Source organism: Archocentrus centrarchus, chromosome 21, assembly GCF_007364275.1.
Source record: "Archocentrus centrarchus isolate MPI-CPG fArcCen1 chromosome 21, fArcCen1, whole genome shotgun sequence".
NCBI classification, from domain to species: Eukaryota; Metazoa; Chordata; class Actinopteri; order Cichliformes; family Cichlidae; genus Archocentrus; species Archocentrus centrarchus.
The window spans coordinates 13343669-13358521 of NC_044366.1; the positions used below are offsets into that span (position 1 = coordinate 13343669).

Below are 14853 nucleotides of genomic sequence, written 5' to 3' on the forward strand. Positions count from 1 at the left end.
TGAAACTCGTGGATGGAATGGTAAATGTAATCTCACCCTTGGAAGTCAGTCTCACGAAAAATATGTTGCTGTTCTGTGCAAGGCATCTCGAATGTGTATAGCTTCTGCACCTGATATAGGTAAGTTCATGATATATGACCAATTTTGGAAGACTGAGATGAACTCAAACCCAAATATAGAGACAAAATGTTGAAAACCATCCTATTTAAATGATCATCTTCTGTAAACAACTTTTAAGTTTGGGCATCATATAATTGTTTTCTGTGTCCATTAACTGTCTCCAACATAGGAAAATAACAGTTGTGACACATCTGAATGATTGTTGATTTGATTTTGCGCTTTCATTTTTTAAAACAAATCAGATTTTTGCAGGGATATCACTCTAGTAAAATATAACAGCCATGAATATTTCATATTTATAGCTATGCATAAATACACTCTTGGAGTGTTGTGGTGTCATAGGGTCTAAATATTCCCAGTCGGGCCCAGTTGGTTTATTTGATGTCATTAGACAAGAAACCCGCATGCATGCTTGCTTATATCTTAGAGATGCATGTTTCTGCCTTCAGCAGTTGGAACACATTGATTTGATTTGATTCAATTCAACTGCACCACAGTATAACACAGCTCACCTTGTAACATGTATACACACATCACATCAGAATTGTAATCACCAGCAAGTCTAGCAACATAACTACAGTATTGTGCAAAAGTCTTGAGCTACCCCTCATTTCTTTGTTTTGCAAAGAAAATGGGAAACAGGCGCAGTGATTTATTGAGATGAGCAAATATAACATATAAGGCAAAAAATATTTTTACAATTCTAATGAGCCTGAAAGTCAGTATGTGGTATAACCTTTAGTCTTCCACATAGCCTGAACTCTCTTGACAAGCTTTATTATAAATATATATATATATTTCTAAGTAGTCTAAGTAAGTAGTATAAGTAGTTTTCAAGAGTAGTTCTCCAGGCTTCTTGAAGGACATTCAAAGCTCTTCTTTGGATGTTGGCTGCCTTTTGTTTCATTCTGTCAAGATGATCCCACACTGCTTCAATAATGTTGAGGTCTGGAATCTGGGGAGGCAGAACCATGACTGATAGTGATCCACTGTGTGTCTTTCTATCAGGTTTGTTTTTACTGCATTGGCAGTGTGTTTGGGAGTATTGCCATGTTGAAAATTTTTTCAACTAATAGTTCTTTGGGAATCACCTTGTTGGTGCAAAAATTGTATTTTATGCATGCCAAACTGTTTTGTCATTTTTCACAGATTCAACTGAAGAAATTTGAACGTGTTTTTGTGACAGGCTGAAAATAACAAAGTGCCAAGAAATACCATTTAAAATTGCTTGTCTGTTATATGCAGACACAACACTGTTTCATCTCTCGAGTTAGCTGCCTTTTTATGCTCCAATGTCCAAAGAAAAACTCTGAAACTTGACAGAAAGCCTGGAGAACTGTTGCTCAAGGCTCCTTGGAAGCAAAATATAAAGAAATAAGGGGTGGCTCAATACTTTTTGCACATCCAGAATAGTTCAAGCTTTAAGGAAGGCTCTTCACCTAACAGTCTTAAAACTGCAGAAAAACACCAATGCATATATGCCCTTTCTAGTATATGTTTTGTCCTTTTGTCCTTCAGCTGTTCAGCTGTTTCTTAGACAAAAGTAGTCGTAATGAACAGCTGGAAATACTTAATTGTGTAAAGGAGCTGGACTGTTAATCATAAATGGGGCCTTAAGGTGCACAACAACATATAAGAACACATTAGTAGTGTAGTGATCAACATATTCAAGCAAGGGGTTCTAGGCATACAGAACAAGAGTAATATATGGCACTTCAAATGGAAAAAGAGATTTAACACATGATATAAAAATATACAGTGAACTGTAGTTGATCGTTTATAGACAGTAGACATATATATCAGTGTATACTCTTCTAAATTTATATTATCTCACAGCCATTATCTGGGTTTTTTTTCTTCAAATTTTTGATGGTAGCCACTTTAAAATGAATACTATCAATATAATTTGTTAGTTTAACAATATACAGTTAGACAAGTTGATTACTTCCTTTAGAAATCAGACTGGAACTATATTCTCTTGCATATTTTAGAACGGCTAAACATTTAGATTCATTCTTTTCTGTTTTTGCACACTTTTTACATGGATATTAAAAGAAACTGTAACATGAAGCACGTTAGCCATTCAAATTTTAATATTTGGTTCTACTGCATTTATCTTCCCACAGTAAATATAGCTAAATGAATAATGGAACAATAGCAGACCTTGTTTATGCAAAAAAGTCTGTCATAATCCTTGAATTTGCATTTTAACACCCAATTTGATAACAGCCCTTTAATCCCAGTGAAGCGCCAAAGTCTTTAAATCTCCTCACAGTGTAGAATCACAGATATTTTCTAATGATGAAAACAAAACTGTTGTGATGCTGTTCCAACTCTTAGCATGGATCAATGAGGTGTCAAGAGGGTTTTTGACAACAGGAGGCTTTTAAGTAGACAACCAGAGGATGCCTTTGGTATTGTGCAGACATGGCTTTGATCAGTCTATAATAGATTTTATGTTATCCTAAGATGACACCGAAACAATATCATAGATACCTCATCATTCAGTTGCACTGGAGGTATCATCCTGGTGCTTTGGGATGATGGTAAAGAGGAAACAATGACCACAATGCTGTTGAGTCAGATGCGCACACAGATTCATATATAAATTTCAAGGGTAAATCTGAGGTATGCATATATTTATTTACACTCCTCAATCCAATAGATTCCTAAAAGAAGAATCATTTTGATTGTTGATTAATTTTTGTACTTTTAAGTTTTAGTGTCTAACCATGCAGGCAGTGTTCATGTTCATCCTTTAATTATGTTTTCAGACCAAGCATTTAGCAAAGTTTCACCTGATGCCATTTGGGCGAATAGCATTCACTGGACTGCGAACTACTAACTTCCAAAGAACATTTGATATCTGGGCTCAAATAATAACATATTCTCAGAACTTCTCCTAGTCCTCTCCTTTTCACTCTATGAAAGGAAAGTTGAACGACACAGCTTGAGCTGTTCACAAAAATGGTGCCAATTGGCTAGTCCTGCTTTCCAGATTTTCTGTGGAGTTAGGAAAATCTCCAGTTTGTGACAGATTGTTAGCCAGGAGGCTTTTGCAGCACAGTGTGATGCAATTCTTTTGCAGAAGCTGAAATATTTTCAACTCACGCACATGTGTATTTGCCTCTTATCAATTCATGCCTATGCAAAGCCTTTGTATGTAATCTCACAGCCTTTTTGTGTAGTGCGCTTGCACTGCCACACACCAGATTTCCACAGACCTTGATTTTAACTGTTATCAGAAGTTGTAGAATTAAAAATCCACCATACTGTATAAAACTGTATAAACAGTTTGTGCTCCACAGTGGATTTTGTCATGTTACAGTATCAATATGTGTTACTTTCCAAAAGTCAATCTAACCCTTACCCATCATTAGTGTCTTGTTCAGAATCAACAGCGATTCAACCAAAACACTGGCAACATTTCCTCCTCTACATCAGTGGTTTTCAAACTTCTTTTTGCCTAAAGTTCACCAAAGGGAAAACCAAAGTTTCAAAGCACTCTGTTATCAGTTCTTCTTTTGATTGCAGTGTAAGGTGAAGACCCTTTGATAGCTCATATGCAGCACCCAGACGTGGTAAGTGTTCCACCCATCTATTAGCATATACCTTACTTTCACTTTACATCAATCCAACAAACAGTCTTGCTGTTCACCATTTGAGAACCACTGCTCTAGACACACCAACCCATCGTTTCAGCCCACCCGGCGTTTCTGCTGCACAGCAATTTGAAAACTAATTTAAGTCTGTCAGTAGTGACGGAGGCATTTTCACCATCATATGTGATGAGACAAGATTATTGTGCCAGCACTTTTCAATCAGCAGACTGATTTATCAAGTTTGCTGTTGCACACAGGTACACAGCCTGCACACAGTGTACTTTTAAAAGTCATAATTGTGTGACATGTAAAGTAAAAAAATTGACAGGTTCTTTACTTATCAAAGAAACCACCTTTAATGTGATATCAGTGGGTGCTTTTGCTGATATTAACACAGGTTTGTGTATAGTTACTGCTTCATAATGGAAATTATGAGATATTCACGTCACTGGAAAGCTGAAGCAGATAAAACTTGACACATCTCCGGTTTTAGGCCTGACAAAGTTCATAGAGTGCAAAAGAAAAAAAGACTTTTCAAGATGAAGAAAATCAAGGACCAACACAGAACGAGAGCAGAATTTTTAAATGGGTGTATGAGTCAGGAAATTGAGAGAGCCTGCAGTTTGAATACTCACTACCACTGAGGTTAATCTCATCTTCTAAAACATCAATTTTTCTCTTATTTTCTCCAGTATTATGCCATATGTCTTACAGCTAAGATTTTATGCATGCAGTTTATGTTTATGCATGTTAACGAGCCATCCTTTATGGAAATCTCGTAAGTGTTCGTGTTGTTTGCATATCAGTGTTGATGTGCTTGATGCAGTACCTATGATAACATGCGTCCCGAGCCTGACCAAATGGCGAGCTACTTCATAACCGATTCCCCTGCCTCCTCCTGTCACTATAGCAACCTTGCCATCTTGTCTGGGCATCACTGGTGGAAGCAGAAGAGGAGACAGATATCAGAGAGAATGTCACTTGATTAGGAAGCTTTTTCAGGACAGGCTGATCTTTCTAGAGATGAGAACTCAGTAAGTCACATGGGCTTTATGTAGGGTTTTTTTTTTATTCCCATGGTACTGAAAAACAAGTTTTCTTCACTTTGTTAAAGTTTGTTTTATTTTATGGGTTCAATGAGTTCCTTTAACATCTTTAAAATTGAGGTTATTTCACATATGTTTAAAGGGGTATTATAATAAATAAATAATAAGACAGGCTTATTGTCCAAGTTCTATGATAAGATACAATATATTTATCACAAAAGAAATTACTGTGTTACAGCAGCCAAAACATAAAAAACAACCTAGCTCACTAAAACAAGTACAATATCAGAAAACAAAATACCTCAGAAATGTTTTTACAAAAAATTAGAAAAGAAGAAAATAATTAAATACAAAAAAAGAAATAAGAGTTCAATAGATCAAAAATTATATAAAGCATTTGGATGAGAAATATGAGAATATCACCAGAACTTTTTTCCCCCCATTTTAATCAGAAAAGTGAAAAATTTATATAATGATAGATTAGCAGAATTAAATATTGGAAAGCATCTGATCAATACCAGATATTGTTCAGAGAACACATGATTTCTTCAGGTTATGAGTAGACAATCCACACACACTCTGGTTTCCCTGAACTTGTTTTTTTTTCCCCCCTTTAAACCGTGAACTTCATGTAAAGTGGGATTTCTGGACTAAATCTACACCACAGGTAACTGCAAACCCTTCTGAAACGTGATGCTGTAACTTACACCGTAACCTGACATGCACCTCCCTAAAAATGGAATCACACATCGTGTCATCACAGCCCCCAATGACTGTGATTGGCCCGTTCAGTACCACTGTTTCCTCCAGTGGACTTCCGGTTACTTCTTCTTGTGCTGCCAATTTTCAGAAAGACTGGAAGTGAATGGATCAATGTGAAGAGGGAAACTCAGGCGCACATTATTCAAGAGCTGTCAACCACAAGTTGCTAGGGAGAAAAAGTGTATTCCCCAACTGGTCAGCAGTGGTTCCTAGAGGTTGCTGGCTCTTGCTGGATGAAATTGGTTGCAAAGAAGGTGTTGCACTAAAAACCTCCAAGCAGATTGCCATAGTGGCCTGTTGTTTTTGTCTGCAAATACTCGCTAAATACTAGCCCAGTAGTAGTACAAATTGATAAAGAGTGAGGCAGAGGTTCGCCTTAAAAGTGAAAGTGGTTCCTCACCGCTGCAGCCAGCATGTTTCAAAAGGCACAACTTTTACTTGTGAAGGCCAAACTTCTCCAGTTCCAGCTTGCATCGCATTTTTCACAGTTTCACTACAGCTTGGAGAGCAGCAAGCCAGTGTTTGTAGACATGTCCATCACTTCCATTCAAACTATGTCTACAACAATATACTATTGACCAAAGCAAGCACAAGGAGCTTTTTGCGAACTGGTTGGGGAATACATGTTTTCCCTAGCGAGGGGTGGTTGCCAGATGGTCATGGACCGGTAAAAACCTCAATAGGTGCTGGCAATGGTGTCAGTTACTTGTGCATGCTATGCCAAAGGCTCTACATAGATTCAACACAGAGACATAAATGAAACACAAGTATGGCAGTACTTTGACAGGAACCTGTCTTCAACTGGTAATGTTGATCATTTGACTGTGTAGTAATTCAATGTTGATGCATAGCTGTGGACAGGGATGTTGCTGTACTAAAACAATTGATCAGACAGTTAAGTCGCATAATTTTTTTTTTTTTTTTCAAGATGGCGCCGGTGAGGTCAGCAGCCGTCGTACCTGCTCCTACGCTTTGTTTGTATATATTAGGTTTAGCTCTAATTTTGGACTTTATAATTCCGCCTGCTCTGTGTCATATCACGTATGACAGACAGACTCTTTTTAATATCAGAATACAGCACTCTGGCTGTATTCTGACACCTTTTTCTCCCGACCCGACTTGGCCTCGGGAGATACTGCGTTTCCAGTGGGCCAGCTCAAACAAAGGACCCAGGTCACGGACAAGGCCCCGAGGGAAAAGAGCCGGCGTACGAGAGAGGCTGAGGCGCAGAGCGCACCAAACGCCACTGCCGAGCATCCTGTTGGCTAATGTCCAGTCACTGGATAACAAGCTGGACGAACTCAGGGCCAGGATACAGTTTCAGAGGGACATAAGGGACTGCAACATCATCTGTCTCACGGAGACATGGCTGACCCCCCTCATACCGGACCACGCCGTACAGCCGTCGGAGTTCTTCAGTGTTCATCGCACGGACAGAACGAGTGAGTCTGGAAAATCAAGAGGGGGAGGTGTGTGCCTAATGATTAATAACAACTGGTGTGACAGTAGGAATGTTGTCCTTCTGAAACAATCATGTTCACCTAACCTGGAGCTCCTAACCCTGAAATGCCGCCCCCACTACCTGCCCCGCGAGTTCACTTCGGTCATCTTCAGCGCCGTCTATATTCCACCTCAGGCGGACACAAACACTGCACTATCCGAGCTACATGAGGCTATTTCCACCTATCAGGCTAACCAGCGTGATGCGGCTCTCATCGTAGCCGGGGACTTTAACAGTGCAAACTTGAAAAAGGTGATACCGGAATTGATTCAACACATCGACTGCCCCACCAGAGGAGAGAGGACCCTAGACCACTGCTATTCTCCATTCAAAGATGGCTACAAAGCAAAGCCTCTTGGAAGTCTGACCACACCTCTGTACTTCTCATGCCGAAATACAAACAACGGCTCAGGCAGGAACCCCCTGCTGTGAGAGAAGTGACACGGTGGTCTGATCAAACAGAGGCCGCTCTGCAGGGTGCGTTGGATTCAACCGACTGGGACATGTTTCGCAGCAGCGCGGGCGGAGACATCGAGGAGTTTACGGAAACTGTTGTGGGATTTATTGGGAAAGTTGTTGAAGACACTTCACTTAGGAGGACCATCAGGACTTTTCCCAACCAGAAGCCGTGGGTGGATAAATCTGTCCGCGACGCCCTGAGGTCCCGCACCGTTGCCTACAACTCCGGCCTCGCCTCTGGGAACATGGAGGACTACAAGGTTGCATCATACAACGTCCGCAGAGCAGTGAAAGAGGCTAAACATCGCTACGGCCGCAGACTGGAACAGCAACTACAACAGTCTGACTCCAGGGGACTGTGGCAGGGACTACGCACCATCACGGACTACAAAGCACCACACACACACCCGGTGAGTGCCGACGCTTCTCTGGCTGATGAACTCAACATCTTCTTTGCGCGCTTTGAGTCGGGAAGCCGACAGCCCGCTGCGCTCCCGGCCGGAGGGGCGGAGACACTCACTGTGACGGAGCGCGACGTGAGGAGGGCGTTTAGACGTGTAAACACCAGGAAAGCGGCTGGACCAGACGGTATTAGTGGACGTGTCCTTAAGACCTGCGCTGACCAGCTGGCACCTGTGTTTACACTGATATTCAACCTCTCACTGAAACTGTGTGTGATTCCCACCTGCTTTAAAAAGTCCATCATAGTCCCTGTCCCAAAGAAACCACACCCCAGCAGCCCCAATGACTTCAGGCCCATAGCACTCACCTCTGTGGTGATGAAGTGTTTTGAGAGACTCATCAAGACATTCATCACCTCCTCACTGCCCACCACCCTCGACCCACTACAGTTTGCATACCGGCCAGACAGATCCACAGATGACGCCATATCCTTCCTCCTCCACAAGACCCTTTCACACATAGACACTGGTAAGGGGAACTATGTGAGAGTGCTGTTTGTAGATTACAGCTCAGCATTCAACACCATAGTTCCCTCCAGGCTGGTCTCTAAGCTGCTGGACCTGGGCCTGGGCCCATCCCTGTGCAGGTGGGTTCACAGCTTCCTGACCAGCAGAGCACAGGTGGTACGAGTGGGTCACCTCACCTCATCCTCCCTCACCCTCAACACTGGATCCCCCCAAGGCTGTGTGCTCAGCCCTCTGCTGTACTCACTGTACACCCATGACTGCGAGGCCACGTCAGAGTCCAACGTCATCATCAAGTTTGCTGACGACACTGCTGTTGTGGGACTAATCTCTCACAATGAGGAGACAGCCTACAGGAGAGAGGTCTCCCGCCTGGAGAACTGGTGCCAGGAGAACCACCTCCTGCTCAACGTCAGCAAAACAAAGGAACTGATCGTGGACTTCAGCAGGAAGCAGCAGAGGGACTACCATCCACTTGTCATCAGTGGTGCTGAGGTGGAAAGCGTGGACACTTTCAAATACCTGGGAGTGACCATCTCACAGGACCTGTCCTGGACTCATCACATAAACATCACTGTGAAGAAGGCCAGACAGCGTCTCTACCTCCTCAGGCGGCTGAGAGACTTCAAGCTCCCACTCAAGGTGCTCAGGAACTTTTACACCTGCACCATCGAGAGCATCATGCGTGGGAGCATCACCACCTGGATTGGAAACTGCACCAAGCAGGACTTCATGGCCCTAAAAAGGGTGGTTCGTTCAGCTGAACGGACCATCAGAACCACCCTCCCCAACCTGCAGGACATTTACACCAAGCAGTGCAGGCTGAGGGCCATGAAGATCCTAAAACAGCCCAGCCACCCCGGACACTCTCTCTTCTCCCTGCTCCCATCAGGCCGGCGTTACCGCTGCCTGAGGGCTAAGACTGAAAGGTTGAAGAAGAGTTTTTACCCACAAGCCATCCGTCTGCTCAACTCTGAGCCCTAACTGGACCATTATTGCACAATGTAAATATTATAATTTATAAAAGTGTGTATAGTGTATAGTATATAGAGTATAGTGTATAGTGTGAATTACTTTTTTCTTATTTTTATTCTTCTTATTTATATGTGTGTGTATATATGGTTGCAGGTACAAAATACATTTCACTGTGCATTGTACTGTGTATAACTGTGCATGTGACAAATAAACACTATCTTAATCTTAATCTTAATTTAAGCCTTCCCGAAATGTATTAAAGGAACACAACACCAAAATAAAACAATAGATCCTTGTATACATTTTATGAATGCACTGCACTTGTGCTGACAGTGTACTATATTCCAATGATCTTCAATACTGGGATGTTTTTTGTTTGTTTTTATAGGTTTAAATCTTTTGTTTTCCATTGAGTTCAGTCTCACTCAATCTGCAGAGTGGGTTTGCACTTTGCAGTTTAGCTTTAATTTTTGAAAAATGTTCAGTTTTAAATGAGTTTTTCTTAGTTTTTTGTTTGTTTGTTAATTGTCTAATAAATAGTATTCATCTGGAGCAATACGTTTACAGAACAGTAAAATAATATAACAAGTCAAATAGCTGACAAAAACTCATTCAGAATTTAAGAAAAGTTCCAATAAATCTTTGCACCAGTGCCTCCTGACCTTGGTTACATTTACAAAGAACAAAAATTCAAATTTACTTAGGTCTGCAACCCAGTTGTGTTGTTTCCTGGCGACAGCCAAACTAGCCCAGACAACATTATGAAAAGCGGACATTTAAACTCACAAGCATTGGTAACAAACATAGCAACTTTGGAGAGCACACTCTGACGTTCTAAGGAACTGTTAAGTTCCTCGGGTGAATTCGGCATACACATGGCGACAGGTAGTGATTTACTTAAATAATGTTTTGAGCTTCACACAAACTAGCTAACATGGCTAGCTTCGTGTTAACATGTGCAAGTGTAGCACAGTAAATGACCCCTAAATATAACAATGAATGATAGATAAGTCGTGTAAACTACAATGCACCCAGGTTCACTGGTTACAACTTGGCTGCGCGTTGCTGCCACTGACTCACAGCTGGATAACAACTTGTCAAAATAACGTAAGGTGAAGCTGAACCGACCTGGCAGTCTCAAAGGTCCGATTAGCAGCTGAACCAAAAGCACCTTCAAACCAAGCAGGTAAAGCTTGATAGCTGGTAGAAGACTACACCAAAAAGCATACAACATCTCTGCTGCGATGTGTAATGATGTTATCGAAAAGGACAGTGAGCGCCGAGGTGCAGAGGTAGGCAGCGCAAACAAGCACGGCGCAGTTACGTCCACGGGACGCGTTCCAATATGAAGCTGTCTACCCTCGCTTCCTTCCTTAACACAGCTCTCTAACAACTTTTGCTACATTTTAAGATTATTAAATTAAACTAATAGACTAATAATTGTCAGGCATATCTATATTGAAATCCTGACTTTTTAATTTTTTTTTTTTTCCTGAAGACCCACTGTTGGAAATTCTGATCCCTTAAAGCCATCTATCACATGGCTATAAAGCTGAAATAAATGTGTGATAGAGGGGACTAGTTCTTGAAGCTGCTGCTTGGCTGCTTGATGTGCCGTATGATCTTTATCTGTAGATCCAACACATTGCTCCCTTCAGCTCACTGACTCCCTGATTAACTACTGCCAGCCAGGTCACACAAGACAAAATCAACAGAGGGATGGCATATAGTAGTCTGACCCATAATTTCCCAAGTTACGCTTAAAAGAACATGTTTCTTGAGCAGTGTTACAGTCTGAACTAACAGTGAATTTTGGTCTGCTTGTCAGACTTTCTTCTCTAGGGATCACTTGATTCCACACCAGTCTACTCTTATTAGAGGCTGCTGTGATAATTAGTGAAATGTAGGATTTCAGCTGTGAAAATCCTGATTGCACTAACCAAAAAAAAAAAAAAAAGGTATTTGGGTAGGTGACAAGTTGGTTGCATACCAACTGGCTGCATGATTTTATAATTACTACTGTAAAGCCTTTTTTTTTTTTTGAGTAATCATAATTCCTAATAAATAATTATGGCACCTACTGTATCATGATAGTAAGGATTACAGCTTCCACTTCCAGACATAAGCTACTGGCACTTTTATGTGACACACCATGACTTCTGATCAGGACCAATACCCCCCTGCGTACAGCACATACTGAACATCTCTGGCCATTTCACTGGGCTCAAAGAATCAAATGTCAAGAGGACATTTTCAGACATTATCAGGTGAGTTTCATCGACATTTTGTATCACCTGCCACTTTGGAGTACACTGATTTCAAGTGATTCAGAGTTTGTGTGGTACTTGGAGGCCATACACACCAACTTATTTGAGCAGCTGTCAAATATAGAGGACAACCACATAAAGCCAGACTCTCTTTGACGTGAATCCTATTTGCTCATTGTTTGGAGTTTTCACACACACACACACACAAAAGTCAAATTCACTTATTCTGCTGTATTTGAACAAGGTACCTCTTGTTATAAAAGTCTTTAAATGAATGTGTGTGTTTAATTGATGACTGTGAAGTTATCAAGGATTTATTTTTAAAAGAAAGTCTTTTTGGTGGTGCATGAATGTTTATTTCTGTCTCTTCAAAGGACACCTGCTGCACTGAGCCACACTCCCATAGCCTGTTAAAATGCTGACAGAGCTCACACAGTCAATTCAAGTGGGAAGACTTGTGTGAAAGTGGAAGTTAATTAAGGATAATCACTGAATCTATACTGCTGCTATTTTATATAGAGTGAAGGAGGCCATTCAGTTTACATTATGAGATTTGCAGGATTTTGAACAAAAAAGAGGAGCTGGACAGAGTCTCTACTTTAATCTACAGTAACAGCAGTGGAATGCAATTAGGTACAATTACTTACTATTGTACTTAAATACAAATTAGAGGTACATGTGGCAATATTTTATTTTTAACCCATTACATTTGTGGGCAGCCAATGATATTTGAAATTAAAGCTTTGCATTTAAAAATCATCTAATATGCTTATTAAAATATAATAATTGTTAAAGCTAAAATCACTGTTTCCTAGTAACTTTTATTGGTTTGTGTTTCTTTATGCCTGTAAGTTCACAGCAAAAATGTTTCACACAGATCATTATTTCTGTGTGAAACATTCCCCTCTGAATATTTCACACAGATTATAAGAAATAAAATCAGATTAGAAATTAGAGATTGGAATTAAAAATAAACAATATAATAAAGTTAAAAATAAATGTGACCTCCTGAGACCTCGTGTCCTCATATAGGCATGTTACATTTTGACTTTTCTGCTTCTTAATCTTCCTTCTTCTCAATAAAATATTTTATGTTTTGTTAAACAGTAACAACATTATTCTGTTATGATGCAAAATAAAGCCACTGTCCCCATGCTTTTTTTTTTTTTTTTTTTATAAATTGCTTTCTGTTCAAACATGATGCTTATTTTTTTGTACTTACCAGATCCAACTAATCTCAAGTACACTGCACCGTCAAATGCCTTCACACGCATATGAACTTGAGTGGCATCCTATTCTTAATCCATAGGATTTAATATGATGTTGGCCTACCCTTTGCGGCTATAACAGCTTCGACTCTTCTGGGAAGGCTTTCCACAAGGTTTAGGAGTGTATTTATGGGAATTTTTGACCATTGTTCTAGAAGCACTTTTGTGAGATCAGACACTGATGTTGGATGGGAAGGCCTGGCTCGCAGTCTCCACTCAAATTCATCCCAAAGCTGTTCTGTTGGGTTGAGGTCAGAACCCTGTGCCAGTTGCAGTCATGTTGGAACAGGAAGGGGCCATCCCTAAACTGTTCCCACAAAGTTGGGAACATGAAATTGGCCAAAATGTGCTGAGACATTAAGAGTTCCTTTCATTGGAACTAAGAGTTTCAGCCCAACTGCATTGTTCTTGAGCTAGTCTGAAGACCACATGAAGTTTGGAGGTCTGTCTCTGCAGAAAGCTGGTGACCTCTGTGCACTGTGCCTACCATTTCATGGCCGAGTTGCCGCCATTCCCAATCACTTCCACTTAGTAATACCTTTGTAATACCACTAATAGTTGACTGTGGAACATTTGGTAGGAAATTTCCCAACTGGACTTGTTGCACAGGTGGCATCCTATCACGGTACCACGCTAGAATTCACTGAGCTCCTGAGAGCCACCCATTCTTTCTCAAATGTTTGTAGGATCAGTCTGCATGCCTAGGTGCTTGGCTTTATACACCTGTGACCTAGTGTACCTAGGTGAAATTAAGAGGATAATTTCTTCCAGAATGTATTTTTTTTAACTCCTTTTCATTTCTTCTTAGCCTTTAATCATTCTTGATTAATCTGTTTTTTTTTTTTAAGCTTGAGCTCCAGTGTGACCACAATAGTAAAGTGCAGCAATATTGCAAATCTCATAATGTCTTCTTCTTCTTCTCCTGGCTTCTCCTTTTTTTTTTTTGGGGTGGGGGGGGGTGGGGGGGGGGTTGTCACTGCATCGGATCATCTGCTTCCATCTCACCCTATCCCTAGCATCCTCCTTTGTCACACCAACCCTCTGCATGTCCTCCTTCACTACATCCATGAATATCCTCTGTGGGCTTCCTCTTTTCTTCCTGCCTGCCAGCTCCATCTTCAACAATATCTTCAGCAGTATATTTGTCCAGTATACTAATATCTGACATACTCTTTTCTAATGTCAGCCTTACCATCTCCAAAGCATATGTCAAATGTATGGTTTGGAGACAATGGCATGTTCAATGTTTTAATGTGATACACAAAAATATTTTAAACGTGGTCATAGAGGATATTTTTACAAGTAGACTTGTACTTTTTCTTCCAGAGAAGAAAGTATTTTCTCCATTACTGTACAGTGTGCTTTCCAAACACATCAAAAAAGAAGGCAGATTTAAGTGGAACTTGAGCAGTTTCAGCCACAGTGGCTGAACATACAAAAAATCCTATTTATATAAATCTAATAATTTATCAGAAAAAAGGTGTAGCATTTGATTGGCAGCTGATTGACAGACACAACATGGGATTGAGTGCTTGTCTCAAAAGATGACATCAAAATTTATTTACTGTTCCAGAAATAAAATACATATTGTCCATTTTCATCTATAATCTACATGTCTGAACAGATTCCCTACTGCAGTGACAGACTGGCTAAGAAGGAAGTAGGCAGCTGAATCATCACTGGCACTCAAAGTAGGCCAACTTACTCATTTCAATAAAATTACAACCATTTGTGTTAAAAACAGGTCTGGGGCATTCACAGTAACTTCCCTTTTTTTCTCTTGGCAGGAAAATCATCAGTATTAGTTCGTTTCTTGCCACTATCCAGTAGTTAAGGCCAGGCTAGAATTGCTGCAGTGACATGCAGTTGGCCTCAGTTATTAAAGTCAACTCTAGAAGGCAGTTAAATGAGCATCAACATAAAGAAA

At 40.6% G+C, this 14853-nt stretch overlaps 1 protein-coding gene across 3 annotated transcripts in view; it reads right to left on the reverse strand.

The window, feature by feature from the left end:
* The window catches only part of LOC115800592 (dehydrogenase/reductase SDR family member on chromosome X), a 55588-nt gene that overhangs the window by 28869 nt on the left and 11866 nt on the right, over positions 1-14853 (reverse strand). Inside the window, exons 1-2 of one of the 3 annotated variants that reach the window (XM_030758049.1) lie at positions 10520-10716; positions 4552-4659 (exon numbers count right to left, since the gene is read on the reverse strand). In XM_030758049.1, coding sequence (XP_030613909.1) covers positions 4552-4659; positions 10520-10625 — 214 coding nt within the window. In that variant the 5' untranslated portion in view covers positions 10626-10716. Of the gene's footprint in view, positions 1-4551; positions 4660-10519; positions 10717-14853 lie in introns of those variants that run through there. The other 2 variants (XM_030758051.1, XM_030758052.1) reach the window with 2 other exon arrangements.